The sequence below is a fragment of the Mobula birostris genome, chromosome 1, assembly GCF_030028105.1.
Source record: "Mobula birostris isolate sMobBir1 chromosome 1, sMobBir1.hap1, whole genome shotgun sequence".
Taxonomy (NCBI): Eukaryota; Metazoa; Chordata; class Chondrichthyes; order Myliobatiformes; family Myliobatidae; genus Mobula; species Mobula birostris.
The window spans coordinates 11,284,805-11,304,081 of record NC_092370.1 but is presented as its reverse complement, the minus strand read 5'-3'; the positions used below and the strand labels follow the sequence as shown (position 1 = coordinate 11,304,081).

Genomic DNA, 19,277 nt, shown 5'->3' with positions numbered 1-19,277 from the left:
TCTGTAATCATTCTACCAATTGCTTACAATCTATGCCCTTTCAACCCAGGCAACTAGGTCTTTCCTATGTATTCATGCCTCTCAAAGTACGAATGTGTTAACATATACTACCCTGAGATTCGTTTTCTTGCAGGCATTCACAACAGAACAAAGAAGTACAGTAGAACCAATGAAAAACTACACACTAAGACGGACACTCAACCAATGTGCAAAAGAAAGCAAACTGTGCAAATACATTAAAAATAATAATATTAATAAATAAGTAATAAGCAATATTGAGAACGTAAGTTGTCGTGTCCTTGAAAGTAGGTTGTGGAATCATTCTAGTGTTGATGTGAGCGAAGATATCCACCCTAGTTCAGGAGCCTGATACTTTAAGAGTATTAACTGTTCCTGAACTTGGTGGTGTGGGTCCTGAGGCTCCTGTAACTTCATCCTGATGGCAGCAGCGAGAAGAGAGCATGGCCTGGATGGTGGGGGCCCTTGATGATAGATACTAACTTCCTGCGACAGAATTCCTTGTAGATGCGCTCAGTGGTGGGTAGGGCTTTTCCTGTAATGGACTGCGCTGTATCTACTACTTTTTGTAAGCTTTTCTGTTCATGGGCATTGGTAATTTGATACAGCTTAATTAAGTATATGCTATTCAGATGAACAAAAACATTAGAAATGCAATTTTCCTCCAAGCTACCATTTTCCTGAATGTACCTGAATTGGTCAAAGAACAGTGAGGCTGTCTACAAGAAGGGTCAGAGCCGTCTCTATTTCCTGAGGAGACTGAGGTCCTTTAACATCTGCCGGACAATGCTGAGGATGATCTACGAGTCTGTGGTGGCCAGTGCTATCATGTTTGCTGTTGTGTGCTGGGGCAGCAGGCTGAGGGTAGCAGACACCAACAGGATCAACAAACTCATTCGTAAGGCCAGTGATGTTGTGAGGATGGAACTGGACTCTCTCACGGTGGTGTCTGAAAAGAGGATGCTGTCTAAGTTGCATGCCATCTTGGTCAATGTCTCCCATCCACTACATAATGTACTGGTTGGGCACAGGAGTACATTCAGCCAGAGACTTATTCTACCGTGATGCAGCACAGAGCGTCATAGGAAGTCATTCCTGCCTGTGGCCATCAAACTTTACAACTCCTCCCTTGGAGGGTCAGACACCCTGAGCTGATAGGCTGGTCCTGGACTTATTTCATAATTTACTGGCATAATTTACATATTACTATTTAACTATTTATGGTTCTATTACTATTTATTATTTATGGTGCAACTGTAATGAAAGCCAATTTCCCCCGGGATCAATAAAGTATGACTATGACTATGACTATGACTATGAATGTTCCTGAATGTGTTTATAGGATGGGGAGGGAGCAGGAGAGAACATATTCAGTCCATTGAGTCTATACTAGCCCTCTAAGCCATCCTATCAGTCCTATTTATCACTTATTTCTCTGCAACCTTTTGACAAACCCCAATCCTCCTAACAATTGTCTGATTAGAAATCGGAGGTGCAACTGGACTTGGAGAGAAATTAGAGGTATAAGATGACTTGGGAATCCTCATCCAAGATTCAACTTTATTGTCATTGTGCCAAGTACGAAGCCAATGAAATGCAGTATCATTTAAAAGGTTGCTCAGGCCAGATTTGTATTGTGAGTGGTTTTGAGTCCCCTTGGACAAGGTCCAGAGGGGATTTGTGCAAATGACCCTGGGAATGAAAGGGTTAATATATGAGAGCATTTGATGTCTCTGGGCCTGTAGTTGCTGGAGTTTGAAACCTGCTGAATATTGAAAGGCCTGAATAAAGTGGTTGTGGAGAGGATGTTTCCTATAGTGGAGGAGTCTCAAACCAGAGGGCACAGCCACAGAGTTGAAGCACCTTCAATAACTCCAAAAGACTGAGGTTTGGTAAAATACTGAAAGGCTTTTATTCGCTGTACAATACAACCTCCACGACCTCCATGGTGAGTATCTGCCCCCGGACTGAGGGGGAGGGGCAAGGCGAAACACCTTTACACAGGACTCTGTGGGAGGAGCCACAGGGGCAGTCAGCAGAGCGGCGTGTCCAGTCAGTTAACCCAGTTACAACATATATATATGGTTTACCACAAGAGTAGAAGGACATCCATTTAGAACAGAGATGAGGAGGAATTTTTTTTTAGCCAAAGGGTAGTGAATCTGTGGAATTCATTGCCACAGATGGCTGTGGAGACCAAGTCACTGGGTATACTTAAAGTCAAAATTGATGGGTTTTTGATTAGTCAGGGTGTGAAAAGTTACGGGGAAAAGGCAGGATTGAGAGGTGTAATCAGCCACGGTCAAATGCCAGACCAGACTCAATGGGCTGAATGGCCTAATTCTGCTCCTATGCCTAATGATACTTTTGGCATAATTTATAGTGAGCAATTCCCCAAACAACAGGCACACTTAGGGATATTGTGCACAGATCGTATATTCTTTCTGCTTGTCCATCTCTCTTCTCGAAACCTCTTTATTGACTGTATTGTTTATTGCAAATGCAGACTTCTGTATTGCTCCATAAGTTACGTTTGGTGATTTGTTTTCTGATTATGTTCAATGGAATGCATCTGAGTTAAGTCAGGTTTTGATTTCAACCAGTTTCTGCAAACTTGCGAAGCATCAGTTTTGCTTTGATTGTCAGGTACTCTTAAGGTTACTGGTTTCTGGCAGAAATTAATAACTTTTGTAAGCAGAAAGACACACTTTTGTGATGATCGGTATTAAGTGGATCTTGTTTAACTAGCTATCGTTAGTTACTTACTTAAGCTTATCCCCCCTATGGGGCTCAGGCCACCGACAGCTGCTCCCAAGAGTCCTGTGTCCTGAGCCAACCTTTCACGTTGTCCCCATCTTCCTCTCCAGGAATGAGTTTTTTGGAGCTTCTGCTGGTGTTTCTATCACTCTGGGTTTTGATGGGATGGGGTTGCTATCCCCTCTTCCTTTCGCAGCCTGGCTTGGGACGGTCCATGGCAGAGTTTTACAAGCGACATGGATTTCTTGACTGTCTTTAGAGTGTGAAATGTTAGAGGGCATTTTATTTTCTGCCTTTTACCTGTGAACATGGATGATGGTGATAAATTTAAATTGGGATTTGCCTTAATAATATCTGATAGAAACCTTTATTTCTGTGGTCTGTTTATTTATTCAGGTACAGCGTGGAACAGGCCTTTCTGGCTCTTTAAACTACGCTGCCAGGAAACCCTCAATTTAACCCTAGCCTAATCACAGGGCAAGTTACAATGACCAATTAGCTGTCTTTGATATGTCTTTGGACTGTGGGAGGAAACCAGAGCAGCCAGAGGAAACCCACGCAGTCACAGGGGGAACGTACAAGCTCCTCCCAAGCAGCGATGGGAATTGAACCTGGGTTGTTGGTACTATAAAGTGTTGTGCTAACCACAATGCTATACCATGATTTAGACACATGAAACTTGGCAATTGCTGGAAACCTTGAGTGTTTCAGTTCTAGACCCATGATCAGGACTGAAAAGGAAGGAGGCAGAAGCCTGCAAAAAACACTATCTCCCTCCGTAGACGCTGCCTGACCTGCGGTTCCTCCAGCTTCTTGTATGTGTTGGTTCTTAGGCTGCGCTCACTGGTACTGTAAAGCGTTGAACCTGGGCCGATGGTACTACAAAGCGTTGTGCTACCATGCTGCCCTTCCTGCAAGTTGTTTTAAACTAGAGGAGACAGGGCAGAGTTTCAGGGAAGTTATGGCTGAGTGATTATCACATCTGTGATGAATGATTTTTTGAAAAAAAAATCTTCCCAACGTTCTTGAATAATGGAGTAAGTTGTAAGACTAATATGCTTAACATTTTTGGGGGTTGTAACATACGACCTGCCGACTTGTGTCATGTAAAGATGTCGACTTTAATTTAAAACAATGGTCCTTAAAGGAGCCAAGTCATGAACAGTGATTTTTTTTGTTTTCTCTCTTTTCCTTGCAGTTGTGCCGGTATTAAGAGCTGGGGGAATGAATAACCAGAATGGATACCCAGTCACACAGCGCTCCTGGAGTTGAAAAGAAAAAAGTAGAGAATTCCATTGTAAAGGGATCTCCTCGCACAGATGTCAGTGAGAAAGCCATAGCCTCCAGTACCACTTCCAATGGTAAGTGGTGTATCGCACAGGGATTTGCTAACTGTGAGAGCAGCAGCTTTTTTTAAAAATGTTCACTGCATTCCTTGTGAATGGATCATCCGCACCTGGATTTTTGTTTGTTTTGAGAAAGCGGCGGTGGGTGGAGGACGAAGAATTTGGAATTAAAGTAATCTCTTTCATAAACCAGCCATTGAGTGATTTTCCTTTTGCACTGCTGGGTTCTGTTGCAGTCAGTGAGTGCTTCTCTCTAATTGGCGAGATTTAATGTGCTATTTTCCCTCCCTCTGGGCAGCTGACTAATCGCTTGTGAGGAGCAATGGTCAAATGCGCGTTTGTGTAAAATGAGCTTTCTTTTCCTTTAAAAAGTGTGTTGTTTTGTGATGCCTGTCATTAGTAAAACCATGAGGTATGTTTGGGGTTAGTATTCAGTATGGGATAGAATAAGCACAGATAATGTGGAGGTTAGAATGACATTGTTATGGCTTAGGGTGTTCTGGAGTTTGGAAACCGATTCCAGTGCCATTTTTAAGGGGTTTGAACGTTTTCTCCGTGTCCGAATGGATTTCCCCCTGGTACTCTGGTTTCTTTTCACAGTCCAAAGGCCGTAAGACCAGAAGGTATAACAGCAGAGTCTGGCCATTCGGCCCATCAAGTTTGCTCCACCATTTCATCACAGCTTACCCATTTTCCCTCTCAGCCCCATTCTCCTGCCTTCTCCCTGTATTCCTTCATGCCCTGACTAATCAATAATCTATCAACCTCTGCCTTAAATATACTCAGTGACTTGGCCCCCACAGCCACTTGTGGCAACGAATTCCACGGATTCACCACTCTCTGGCTAAAGCAACTCCTCCTCATCTCCGATCTAAGTGGACAGCCCTCTAGTCAAAATCTGCACCCTCTGGTCTTAGACTCTCCCACCATAGGAAACATCTTCTCCATATCCACTGTATTGAGGCCTTTCAACAACAGATGGGTTTCACTTACCGGTCAGTAGGTTGATTGGCCATTGTAAATTGTCCTGTGATTAGGCTAGTGTTAAATAGGTGAGTTGCTGGGCCATGTTAAGGGACTGATCTGTGCTGTATCTCTAAATGAAATAAAAATTAAATAAACAGTTGAAGCAAAGCAGCAGCAGGATCTTCAGACATAAAAGTTGCTGGTGAACGCAGCAGGCCAGGCAGCATCTCTAGGAAGAGGTACAGTCGACATTTCGGGCCAAGACCCTTCGTCAGGACTAACTGAAGGAAGAGCTAATAAGAGATTTGAAAGTGGGAGGGGGAGGGGGAGATCTGAAATGATAGGAGAAGACAGGACGGTGAGGGATGGAGCCAAGAGCTGGACAGGTGATTGGCAAAAGGGATATGAGAGGATCATGGGACAGGAGGCCCAGGGAGAAGGAAAAGAGGGAGGGGGGGGGGAAGCCCAGAGGATGGGCAAAGAGTATAGTGAGAGGGACAGAGGAAGAAAAAGGAGAGAGAGAAAAAGAATGTGTGTATATAAATAAATAATGGATGGGGTATGAGGGGGAGGTGGGGCATTAACGGAAGTTGCGTTCACCAGTAACCTTTATGTGTGTTGCTTGAAATTCCAGCATCTGCAGATTTCCTCGTGTTTGCAGGATCTTCTGAATCAGATTTACTATATCACTGACATATGTCATCAGATTTGTTGCGTTGCCGCAGCAGCACAGTGCAATACATAAAAAACAGTGTAAGTCGCAATAGGAAAGACATCAGAATCGGATTTAATATCATCGGCGTATGTCATGAATTTTGTTATATTTGCATATGTTTATATAAGTGGTGCAAAAGAGTGCAAGTAGTGAGGTACTGGACAGCGCAGCTTGTTGAACCCGAAGGGCCTCTAAACAAACAAAAATAAAATTGTATGGATGGCCAGTGTCAAATGGCCGAAATTAGGGTTTAATGATTGTCCCCTATGCTTTGCAGAGTGCTGCAGTCTGCTAATTAAACATTAGCCTCAGATCAAAGTACAAAGCTAACAAGCATTCTGTGCGCCAGGGGTTCCGAACCTTTGTTATGCCATGGACCCCTACCGTTACCCGGCGGTTCCGCGGAGCCTGGGTGGGGAGTCCCTGCTGAGTACACGGCTGGAGGCCAGCTCACGTACATCGGGAAGCTTGACGAAGAAGGACAATGAGGAGAGATGAGACACCCTGTGGTTCTCTTCTGCTTGGCAGGGGGTTGAGGAGGAGATTTGCTGGGACTACTCCGTACCAGGAGGAGATCTTACAGGGTGGTAAGAGGTAATTGTTTCCATTAATAATAGAGCTGGTAATCAGAAGTTGCAGATTTAGAACATAGGACGTAGAAATCTACAGCACATTACAGGCCCTTCGGCCCACAATGTTGTGCCGACCATGTAACATACTCTAGAAGCTGCCTAGAATTATCCTACTGCATAGACCTCTATTTTTCTAAGCTCCATGTACCAAATTTAAAATGATTTTAGACAATAAGACATAGGAGCAAAATTAGACTATGTGGCCCGTTGAATCTACTCCGCTATTCTATCATGGCTGATTTATTATCCCTCTCAACCCCATTCTCCAGCCTTCTCCCGTAACCTTTGACATTCTCACTAGTCAAGAACCTATCAGCCTTCGCTTTAAATGTATCCAATGACTTGGCCTTGACAGCCATCCTTGACAATGAGTTACACAGATTTGTTAACCTCCAGCTAAAGAGATTCCTTCTCATCTCTAAATGGATGTCCTTTTATTCTGAGGCTGTGCCCTCTGGTCTGAGACACCTCACTATAGGAGACATTTTCTCCATGTCCACTCTATCTCAGCCTTATCAATGGGTTTCAGTGAGACCCCCCCAAACCCTCATTCTTCTAAACTGCAGTGAGTATGGGCCCAGAGCCATCAAACGCTCCTCGTACGTTAATCCTTTCATTCCCGGGATAATTCTCGCGAGCATCCTATGAACGTGAGAATTTACTGAAGGCCCAAAGGCTGAACAATATGCATAGCCTGGGAGATCAGGAAACCGTTTCCGTTGCAACCTTTACCAGGAAATCGGATAACTGCCTGGCCATAGGGAAGGGATAGAGAAGGGATAAAGTTTTTTCAAAGAGATGGCTTTCTGAATGGCCTGTGTTGGAAGATTCTGTGTAAGTATCTGTCGTTTGCCAGCTTGTTGTGCCGCCTTCTGTCCTGGTCTCTGCTGTATTGAGCTCATACTTGCGACCAGATGAAATGAGTGCCGGTATATCTGGGTGCCTGCTACTGCTCGCGTGCAGAAGCAGAACTCTGAAAACCTCAGTGAGATGTTGAAAAGCAGTATGGATTTGCAAAAGTTTGTGAAATATTGCAGGACAAAAGTTATTGCGTCCCGTGACACAACGGAACTGCCAAGGATTTGGTTGTTACACCAAATCGTCCTGTTCCAGAGGCACATGGGCATTCCTAGATCTCCTTACAAAGCTAATTCTGCAGAGTTTGAAGCGTGCCGAAGGGAAATGAAGCTGTTAACTCTCTCACCCGGCATCGCTCTCCGCAGCCACTCATTGTCTCCCCCCCGCCCCCCAAAACAGTGTGCAAAGTCCTAATTCACCCTGTCTCCTTCCTTCCTTTATTCTACGGAGTATGGACAGAGGGAACAAAAAAAATCATTGTGGGGTGGCAATAATAGAAAAAAACACAGTGGGGCTCTTGCTAGAAGCACTTCCTGTTGCAGTCATAGCATGTAGCGAGCAGACAGAGCTGCTGTGAAAGGAGTGTTAAAACTTTTTACCCATTTATGGGCCTCATGTTCAGAATGAAGTAATATGTGAGTCACATTGTACGGGTCAGAGTTGAAGAAAGGCAGCGAACAACATGGAGAGCTTTGCATTCAATATCCTGAAGGGCAGGAGAAGGGGGTGCATACATTATGATACGAGGCGGTCAGGAATGCCATGAAACCCAATCCACAGTGTCTGATAAGGATCTCTAACTCCTCTGGGGCAGGCTAGATTTTAGCCCTATTAAGGAAACCGTACTTGCAACCGTTCTCCACACCATCCCCCAACCTTGTTCATCTCCCCCTCCCCTCCCCCCAATCCACCCACCTAACAAAGTGAAAAGGAAACATTCCAGAATCAGCTTTTCTTTTTTTTTTAAATTGCTTTTATCTGTGGGGAGTACAAAACATATTGAGATAGAAACAAGCATGGCTTAAAATTTTTCTTTTACTTAAGTTTCACCGCATTTCTTTCCGTCCCAGAGAGAAAAAAACATAAATTTTGTATGCTTTCATAAAGTTTTGTTTAATTTTCGTTTCGGAAAGTCAGCGGCAGGTTTCGTTTTGAAAGGTTTTGGAATTCGGCTGCTTTAAATATTTATTATTCAAACTCATTGTACCCGATCCAGAGAGTTGATGTTGCAAAGTGGTAAAGGCTAGGGATTTCCCATTAACTTTCTTTTCATTTGACTGTGCTAATGCATGCTGTTTTTTTTAGTTAAAATTGAGTACTATCCCAATTATTAAGTCTTAGGAGACCAATCCTGTATCTTTCTATAAATGGCAGCGTCATCTCAAGTTCTTTCATCTCTTTTCCACCTCTTCTAGTTTGACAGTTGAAAAGGTCCGACTGTGCCACACAATAGTTTGATTGGTTTCTCTGGGGGATGCTGTTCTTTGCTTCATCATGCACCAGGCAGGTGGACCAGAAAGTCTTCTAATTCTTTTGTTGCTTCGCAAAGTCCCGGGGTCTTTGAGAGAATAAATCCACCGTCATGGGATAATTTGCTAAAGAGGACCAGAGGAGATGAGAGAAAAGCCTCACCACTTGGGTGCAGAATTAATGGAACCGCTGATGTTCCAGTCCTTGCAAATTGAAAGTCTTCAGGAATGTAATGGGAGGAGATAGCACGTATTAAGATTCGAGATTCAAGATTAATGCTTTGCTTTAAAAGAAATATGTTATTTATTTTGGGTTTGAGAAACTTAAATAGAAGTAAAATTTGCAAAATGATGCAAAGCAGAGCACCTTTATCCCCTGTGAAATTTTCAGCTGTTTAACATTTCTTTGGTTGGGATCAGTGCTCTGAGGAAAAAGTTCGTGCAGAAAAAAGATCAAGACTCACATATGCTCCCTAAGCTTTTAGATTACCCACTAACAGAAAATAGTCAGAATTCCATATGACAGAAGTAAGCTTAAGTTAACACAGGATAAAAAGTAAATTACAGATAGGATGTCCTCAGCCATCTTTGTGACTGCAGATAAGGTTTCATTTCAGAATGGACAGGCGACTTTTCCACTTACAGACCCATTCTGCTGCACCTGTGATAACAACTCCGGATTCTAATTGAAATTGGTTTGAAAATGGATTTTTAGTTTTCTGTGTCTGTGGAAATATTGAATGGAGTCGGGCTGCCAGTGAGGATCCCAGACAGTAGAAATGTGGCAGGGAAACTGGAGTCATCTTTCAAGCCGGTATCAATGATATGACAGTTTTGTGATCTGTCATATTAATGAAATCATTGATCACTTGATGGAGAGGGTAATAAACAGTTTTCTGAGAATATTGTTCCGCGGGCTTGATCAAAGTCTGTGGAGATGAAAAAGTACGAAGCTCAAAATTGTTGAGCTACCTACATTAATAGGTGGATGGAAGCTTTTGTTGTATGTGTTTTCAAACAACATATATCTATTGATTTTTGAATTTGGCTTCAAATATACTGCTGAGGGCACATTAATCAAATCGTGGATGTTAACCTGGGCACTTTAACTTCTGAGCATTTAAGGAGTGTCGGTTCATATTTCTTTCTGTGGCTGTGTCATCTTTCTTCAATGTATGATGGAATAAGAATTCCTCGATTTTTCTCTCATTTATTTTTCTATAGCTGTGTCCTTACTCACCGACTCTGAAACCTTTTGTTGCCATGCTCTCTGCTCATTTTTTTCCTGGGTGCGCAAGTGTTACTGTGACTGGGAGTTTCCCGAAACTGTTATCACTGAGTAACAAGCCTTCACGTTTCATTTTAATTACCAGTTTTCTAACTTTAAATATCAGCTGACGCGAATCTAATTTGCACTTATGAGATCGGGGTGGGGGGGGAAGGGCCTGATTCTGTGCTGTAGTGCTCTTTGACTTTATGACAATTTTTATGTGCTATGCTTACGAGTATAGCAATCACTCAGGTTGGTAAGATGTTCCCCAAAGTGGTTGTCCACTGGTGGGGCCTCAGGTGGCTGTTGAGTCTGATCCGGGATCCTCACAACCAGGATATTAGGGTGGGTTCCCTTAATGGAGGACGACTGTGCGAGACTTTCTTTAATGTGGAGAGGCTGATGCACGGGCAGCCACCACATGGTCCTGACAGATCAGGTGTACTCTCTAGTGGCATGGAGTGCAAGACAACTGGGGACCCTTCACTGCTGCAGCCTACCTCCGCCTTCACTGCTGTTCTGGTGTGTCATCATCCTCCGCCAGCTCTGCCATTGAGGTCTTGGTTGGATCGCTCTTTGTCTGGAACCTCCCCTTTGACCTTACCGCCATGGGTGACCCTATCATGAGTTAACCGCCAGACGGCATCGCTCCCGGGATCTCAGCGACTCACAAGCCTCTCCACCACGACAAGGTGACAATCCTCAGAGAAGCATATGCTTATGAAACCATTTAGAACTCATTCATACGGCAAGTGCACAAGGATTTTGACCTCAGAATTCTGATCACCTATCACTGAAGGACAGATCGATATCAGGTTAGTTATTGGATTGTCTAGTGGCATTTGTATCAGAATCAAGTTTAATATCACCCCCATATTAGATTGGATTAGATTAGATTATGAGGACACTCAGTCCTCGTTTATTGTCATTTACAAAATGCATGCATTAAAAAATGATACAACATTCCTCCAGAATGGTATCACAAGAAAACACAGGACAAACCAAGACTAAAACTGACAAAACCACATAATTATAACACATAATTACAACAGTGCAAAGCAATACCGTAATTTGTTAAAGAGCAGACATGGGCACGGTAAAAAAAAGTCTCAAGGTCCCGATAGCCTCATCATCTCACGCAGGCGGCAGAAGGGAGAAACTCTCCCTGCCATGAACCTCCAAGCACCGCAAACTTGCTGATGCAGCACCATTGGAAGCACCCGACTGCAGCGGACTTTGAGTCCGTCCGAAAACTTCGAGCCTCCGACCAGCCCCTCCGACACAGCCTCTCCAACGACCATCTTCTGCCGAGCGCTTCGACCCCGCCCCGGCCGCCGAGCAACAAGCAAAGCCGAGGACTTGGGGCCTTCTCCTCCGGAGATTCTGGACCACACAGTAGCAGCAGCAGTAAAGCAGGCATTTCAGAAGTTTCACCAGATGTTCCTCCGTGCTCTCACGTCCGTCTCCATCAAATCAGGATCGTGCACGGCACCCTACTTGACAAATAACAGACATCACCACCGGAATGGCCGCTGCGAGCTGCTTCGCGCTGCCATCTCCTCCATGAAACTTGTTAACTTTGCTGCAGCAGTACAATGCAGTACATGATTTAGAACAAAACAAGAAAACTGCGTGTGTGTATATATATATATATATATAGAGGGTGATGGACGCTGCCTTTCTGAGGCATCGCTCCTTGAAGATGTCTTGGATACTATGGAGGCTAGGACCCAAAATGGAGCTGACTAATTTTACAACTCTCTGCAGCTTACTTCAATCCTGTGCAGTAGCACCCCCCCTTCGCCCCACCATACCAGACGGTGATGCAGCCAATCAGAATGCTGTCCATGATACATCTGTGGAAATTTGAGAGTGTTTTTGGTGACATACCAAATCTCCTCAAACTCCTAATGAAATGTAACTGCTGTCTTGCCTTCTTTATAGCTGCATCAATATGTTGGGTCCAGGTTAGGTGCCCAGAGATATTGTCACCCAGGAACTTGAAATTGCTCACTCTTTCTACTTCTGATCCCTCTATGAGGATTGGTGTGTGTTCCCTTGTCTTACCCTTCCTGAAGTCCACAATCATTTCTTTGGTCTTACTGGTGTTGAGTGCAAGTTTGTTGCTGCCACGCCACTTGACTAGCTGGTATATCTCTCTCCTGTACACCCTCTCGTCGTCACCTGAGAATCTGCCAACAGTGGTTATATCATCAACAAATTTAATAACTAGGAAAACCTGTGCTTAGAAGAATTTTACAAGGCCTAGATGGAGTGGATGTGAAGAGGATATTGCCTAGAGTGGAAGTATAGAACCAGAGGGCACAAGCTCAGAAAGAGGGACATCCATTCAGAACAAAGACGAGGAAGAATTTCTTTAGCCAAAGTGTGGTGAATCTGTGGAATTCACTGCAACAGATGGCTGTGGAGGCCAGGTCATTGGGTATATTTAAAGCTGAGGTTGATAGGTTCTTGATTAGTCAGGGCACCAAAGGTTACCAGGGGAAGGCAGGAGAATGGGGTTGAGAGGGATACTAAATCAGCCATGATGGAATGGTGGAGCAGACTGGATGGGCTGAATAGCCTAATTCTGCACCTATGTCTTATGGTTTATGGTCAAAGTTTCTTTGGAAGTGAAGGATGAGGCTTAAAACGTTGATTATTATTGTTTTATTAAGTGTTACAAGAACAAAGGAGATGAGGAGAGAGATGTAGTGAGAGACAAAGAGGACAGAGCAGACAAAGGGAAGAGCAACACACATCAAAGTTCCTGGTGAATGCAGCAGGCCAGGCAGCATCTGTACGAAGAGGTGCAGTCGACGTTTCAGGCCGAGACCCTTCGTCAGGATGGAGTTCAGTGAAACCATCTCTCACTGCTCCCCATCTGTAATTTCTTTGGCTCTTCAACTTTTCGACCACACTTTGACTCAGAGTTAGTCCTGACGAAGGGTCTCGGCCTGAAACGTCGACTGCAGTTTTGGTCCCCTAATCTGAGGAAGGACATCCTTGCCATAGAGGGAGTACAAAGAAGGTTCACCAGATTGATTCCTGGGATGGCAGGACTTTCATATGAAGAAAGACTGGATGAACTGGGCTTGTACTCGTTAGAATTTAGAAGATTGAGGGGGGATCTGATTGAAACGTATAAGATCCTAAGGGGATTGGACAGGCTAGATGCAGGAAGATTGTTCCCGATGTTGAGGAAGTCCAGAACGAGGGGCCACAGTTTGAGGATAGAGGGGAAGCCTTTTAGGACTGAGATTAGGAAAAACTTCTTCACACAGAGAGTGGTGAATCTGTGGAATTCTCTGCCACAGGAAACAGTTGAGGCCAGTTCATTAGCTATATTTAAGAGGGAGTTAGATATGGCCCTTGTGGCTACGGGGGTCAGGGGGTATGGAGGGAAGGCTGGGGCGGGGTTCTGAGTTGGATGATCAGCCATGATCATAATAAATGGCGATGCAGGCTCGAAGGGCTGAATGGCTTACTCCTGCACCTATTTTCTATGTTTCTATGTTTATACTTTATTGTCGCCAAACAATTGATACTAGAAAGTACAATCATCACAGCGATATTTGATTCTGCGCTTCCGCTCCCTGGATTACAAATCAATATTAAATATTAAAAATTTTAATTATAAATCATAAATAGAAAATAGAAAAGGGAAAGTAAGGTAGTGCAAAAAACCCGAGATGCAGATCCGGATATTTGGAGGGTACGGCCCAGATCTGGTCAGGATCCGTTCAGCAGTCTTATCACAGTTGGAAAGAAACTGTTCCCAAATCTTCAAGCTCCCGAGCTTTCTCCCGGAGGGAAGAGGGACGAAAAGTGTGTTGGCTGGGTGAGTCATGTCCTTGATTATCCTGGCAGCTCTGCTCCGACAACGTGTGGTGTAAAGTGAGTCCCAGGACGGAAGATTGGTTTCTGTGATGTGCTGCGCCGTGTTCACGATCTTCTGCATCTCTGGTATTAAAAGATTAAATCAGCAAGGCTGTATTACTAAGATGTAGTACAAGGCTGACTGGCTGGAAAGATAGTCTAGAATTTGATTAGGACCTGTGGCACTTTACTCCACATTGCCCCCTTTGAGGGCGGCATGGTAGCGTGGCGGTAAGTGTGATGCTTTAGAGCACCAGCGATCAGCAATTGAGGTACAATTCATAGTGCTGTCTGTAAGGAGTTTTCATGCTTTCCCTATGAATATGTAGATTCCTCTGGGTGTTCAGGTTTCCTCCCACATTCCAAAGATGTACAAGTTTGGTTAATAAGTAGGGGACAGGCTATTTTGGCACCAGAAGCGTGCCCAGCACAATCCTCGCTGATTTGATTTGACTTTTAATGGACGCCTTTCACTGTATGTTTCAAATACAGATGTGACAAATAAAGTTCATCTTAAGTCCTTAACTTTTTAAATCATTTTCATCTGTTATGTTTCGTAAACTCCAAAACTAACTGAAATAAGTACACAGGAGAGCGAGGGATAACTCATGTACTTTGTTTGTATTTTAAGCGAGGCGTGCACATATCATGTGGTAGCGTCAAGACGTATGCCATTTATGTACTTCTACATATAACCTAAAATGAATTATTTAAACAAAGGATGCTTAATCAACAAGATATTCACACTATTACTCAAGTATTATTGAAATATTAAATACAAAACAGCAGCTAGCAGCCCCCTACTGCGAGACTTATTTCTTATCAATTTGACAAAGTAGAGTCATTTTACTGAGCAACACACACAAAATGCTGGAGAAACTCAGCAAGTCAGGCAGCATCTATGGGAGGAAGGAATAGACAGTCGACATTTCAGGCTGGACTGCTCTATGTCCTACATTCTATGTAAGTGTAGACAGGGTCCATGGAAGGGAGCCTGGTTTCCATGGTGCACTGAGCTGTGTCCACGACTCTGTGCAGTTTCTTATGGTCTTGGGCAGAGCAGCTGCCATAGCAAGTCATGAAGCACCCAGAGGGGGTGTTTTCTATGGTGCATGCTGTTATGTCAAGCCAATTGGATGTGTATCTCTTTACCAAGCAATGAGCAAGATGTCGATCCACAAAATAGAACTGAGGAGGGATATTATGGGTTAGAGTTATCAAATATTTTCTTAATTAATGTATAGAGGTTCCATCCAGAGAGAGTGCAATACAAGATCTCCTACTGGGGAGTGAAATAGGGTAGGTGAAGTTTGTGTAGGGAAGCACTTTGCATCCAGTTATCACAATGCCATTAGTCTCTAGATAATTATGGAGAGGGATAGATCTGGTGCTCGGGTTGAGATCCTAAATGGGAGAAAGGCCAATTTTGATGGTATCAGAAAGGATCTGGCAAGTGTCGATTGGGACAGGCTGTTTTCTGGCAAAGGTGTACTTGGTAACTGGGAGGCATTCAAAAGTGAAATTTTGAGACAGTCGAGAGCTTGTGTATTCCTGTCAAGGATAACAGTTTAGGAAACCTAGTTTTTGAGAAGTATTGAGGCCCTGGTTGAGAAGAAGAAGGAGGAGGTGTATAGAAGGTTTAGGCAGGCAGGAGTATAAGAAGTGCAGGAGAACACTTAAGGAAATCAGGAGGTCTAAAAGAAGGCATGAGGTTGCTCTAGCAGACAAAGTGAAAGAAAATCCTAAGGGCTTCTACAAATATATTTAAAGCGTAAGGATAGAAAGGGACATAATTGGTCCACTGGAAGGTCAGAGTGGCAATCTATGTGTGGAGCTGAAAGAGATGGGGGAGATCTTAGATGGATCTTATGCATCTGCATTTACTAGGGAGACAGACACAGAGTCTATAGAAGTGAGGCAAGGCAGCAATGAGGTCATGGATCATATACAGATCACAGAGGAGGAGGTGTTTGAAGGAAATGAGTTGTGACTTCAATTCCAGCAGCCAATAATCAGACCACACTGCTCAAGGATAAGACATAGAGGGAAGAAATTGTCAGATAAGATTAATGGAAGCTATGTTAAGCCAATGTTAACTTCTGAACCAAAAAGATCACTAAAGAACATATATTGGTGGTTAAGTTAAATAGCTATCAGAATTGTACAGATAAGACCATAAGATATTGGAGCAGTCAGGCCATTCAGCCCATTGACTCGGCTCCACCATTCTATAATGGCTGATTTATTATCCCTGTCAGCCCCATTCTCCTGCCTTCTTCTCCTAACCTTTGATACCCTTACTAATCAAGAACCTATCAACTGCCTCTTTAAATATACCCAATGACTTGAGCTCCACAGCTGTCTGTGGCAATAAATTCCAGATATTCATTACTTTCTGCCTGACAAAATTCCTCCTCATTTCTGTTCTAACAGGACCAGGACATGGTTCTATTCTGAGGCTGTGCCCTCTTGTCCTAGACTCCCCCAGTATAGGGAGTCCATGTCCACTCTATCAAGTCCTTTCAATATTCGGTAGGTTTCAATGAGATCCACCCCTCATTCTTCTAAACTCCAGTGAGTACAGACCCAGAGCCATCAAATACTCCTGAAACGTTAGCCTTTTCATCGCCTGGGTCATTCTGATGAACCTCCTCTGGACCCTTTCCAATGCCAGCTCACCTTTTCTTCAGTAAGGAGTCCAAAACTGATCTCGGTACTCCAAGTGCAGTCTGACCAATGCCTCTTACAGCCATGGCATGATATCCCATCTTGTATTGAGAGTTTCCACCCACATTCCAAAAGGCGTAAGGGTTAGGAATAGTGAGTTGTGAGCAAGCTGTGTTGGATTTGGGTGCATGCCAACACTTGCCTTCCAATGGGATGACAATAAGTGTTGCACTCAATAGTCCAAGTGCAACCTCACCAATGTCTCTTAAAGCTGTAACAAGATGTTACAACCCTTTTATTCCGTGCTTCCTCCCACATTCCAATAGACGGCCAGGTTAGGGTTAATAATTCATGGGCACGCCATGTTGGTAGCGTGGCATGATTTGTATTTTTTTCTCTCTCTGCACATTGGGCTTTTTCTTGGTCCTTTTTCTTCAAGGGTTCTTTTGGGTTTCACGCTTTGTGGGCTGCCTGTAAGAAGACAAATCTCAAGGTTGTATAATGCATACATACTTTGATAATAAATTACTTTGAACTTTCAACTTGCAGCCTGCCCTCGGCACATCGTTGGACTGTGTTGGTCACTGATGCAAATGCAAAACATTTCACTGTATGTTTTTATGTTTCGATGTACATAGACAAATAATGGTAATGTCTGCCTCTTGGCTGCTAGTTACCCAAATAAACTTGTTGAAGCTGCGGGGAAAACTGTTTTTTTTTATCAGGCTGTGTTGAACCCAGTTAGTTTGATGATGATGATGATGATGCCGACTCAGGCCTGAGAAGCCAGCGTCGGGCATTTTCATGCTTTACGAGGCGCGGAACGTGAGACTGTGTGGTGCGCCACTCCTCGCACAGACATTTCGCAGTACAGTATTTTTCTTTATTTTACGACGTGGAGTTGCGAACTCAACACTCAACCCGGCACGGATGGAAAGCGTACTCGGGAGCGGCCCAACTGGATTCGAACCCGGGAACCACCATTTCGGAGTCCGGCGCTGATGTCGCTGCACTGCCAGCCAACCAGTTAGTTTACTCTGATGCAACACACACACACAATGCTGGAGGAACTCAACAGGTCAGGCAGCGTCCATGGAAACAAGTGAAAAGATGGAGTTTCGGGCTGAGACCTTTCTTCTTTACTCTTTTCCATGGATGCTGTCTGGACTGCTCAGTCCTCCAGCATTTTGTGTGTGTTGATGTGGAAAAGATTGTGAGTTGTTGCAGGGGGCAGACCCTCTAGCACAATTGGAAAGAACAAAATTACCTTTTTTTCCTCATCAATGTTATTTTACAAAACTCTTCAAGTCAAGTCAGGTTTTTTGTCATTTCACTATGTACGTGTATACCGTCAAATGAGACAATGTTTCTCCTGACCAGGGTGTAAAGCACAGCAAAACATACAAAGCACAATAACTGTGGAAAGTAAGGATAAAATCTACAGATGAATTACTTATAAATAAACAAAGTAAAGTGCATAAATTAAATATTGTTAGGTATGGAATGGATTAACTTCGAATGTGATGTGGCAGGGAGTTCTGAAGCCTAATGGCCTGAGGGAAGAAACTGTTTCTCATCCTGACCATTCTTGTCTTTATGTATCGGAATCTCCTGCCTGGTGGTAGAAAGTCAAAGAGGATGCTGGATGGATGGGTGGGATCCTTGATAATACTAAGGGCCCTGCGCATGCAGCGCTCCTGATCAATATCCCCAGTGGATGGTAGGGAGACCCCTATGGTCCTCTCAGCCATTCTCGCAGTCTTTTGTAGGGACTTCTAGTCTAATGCTTGGCTGCTCCCATACCAGACGGAGATGGAACTTCTTAACTGTGTTTTTCATTTGTGAATTACCAATTTTATAAGAACACTGAACAAATAGAGAGTCGACTGTCATGCTTCTTCTGCAAGTCAGAGAGATCAGGGCCTCTCTTGTCCTGCAGTTCCTTACCGGTGCAGGTGGTGACAAGGTGAGATAAAAAGGTGTATCAAATTGCCTGGATGTCAGGAAGGGTGACCCAGCCAGTGCTTATAAGCACAGTCACCGTTAGAATGAAAAGACACTCACCTCCCCAGCTGTGTGGAAGATAGCTCCACAAATGAGCTCAGAATTAGATTCATTTATTTATCGATGTACATCAAAACATAGTTAAATGCGCCATTTGTGTTAACAGCCAACGCACCCAAGGATGTGCTGTGGGCAGCCTGCATCCCGGCGTCAACATAGCATGCCCAACTTAGCCATTCTCTGGGTGTCAACCACAGGACTCGCTGATCTTGGGTTTAACCTTCGAACCTTGACTATAGGAATCACTGATCATGGATTTGGCCTTTGGGCCTTGACCACAGCTCTCGCCGATTACGGAAATTCACTGATCACTGATTTAACCTTTGGTTCTTGAGTTCCAGACTGATCATGGATTTGACCTTCGGGCCTTGACCCAAGGACTTGACAATCACGGTTTTGACTTTCGGACTTCGACTTCCAGATTCACACGGACCTCCGACTCTGGTGACCCTGGTGGAGCTGCCAGCCCTCGTGACACCCACCCATATGCATGTCTGGGGATCGCTGGTCTCCGTGGTGCCTGCCGACCCGACCTCTGGAATCGCTGACTGTTGACTGTGGAGTGCACCGACCTGGACTCCGAACACTGGCTCCTGCCCCTGACCCCTAACTCTTCCTCATCCCCAGCCTGTCCCC

The 19,277-nt window shown here is 44.1% G+C and overlaps 1 protein-coding gene across 1 annotated transcript in view; it reads left to right on the top strand.

Annotated features, from left to right (window-relative positions):
* Positions 1–19,277, top strand: part of LOC140194915 (transcriptional activator GLI3-like) — a 455,994-nt gene that overhangs the window by 80,112 nt on the left and 356,605 nt on the right. Inside the window, exon 2 of the mRNA XM_072252301.1 lies at positions 3,974–4,136. Coding sequence (XP_072108402.1) covers positions 4,013–4,136 — 124 coding nt within the window. The 5' untranslated portion in view covers positions 3,974–4,012. The remainder of the gene's footprint in view (positions 1–3,973; positions 4,137–19,277) is intronic.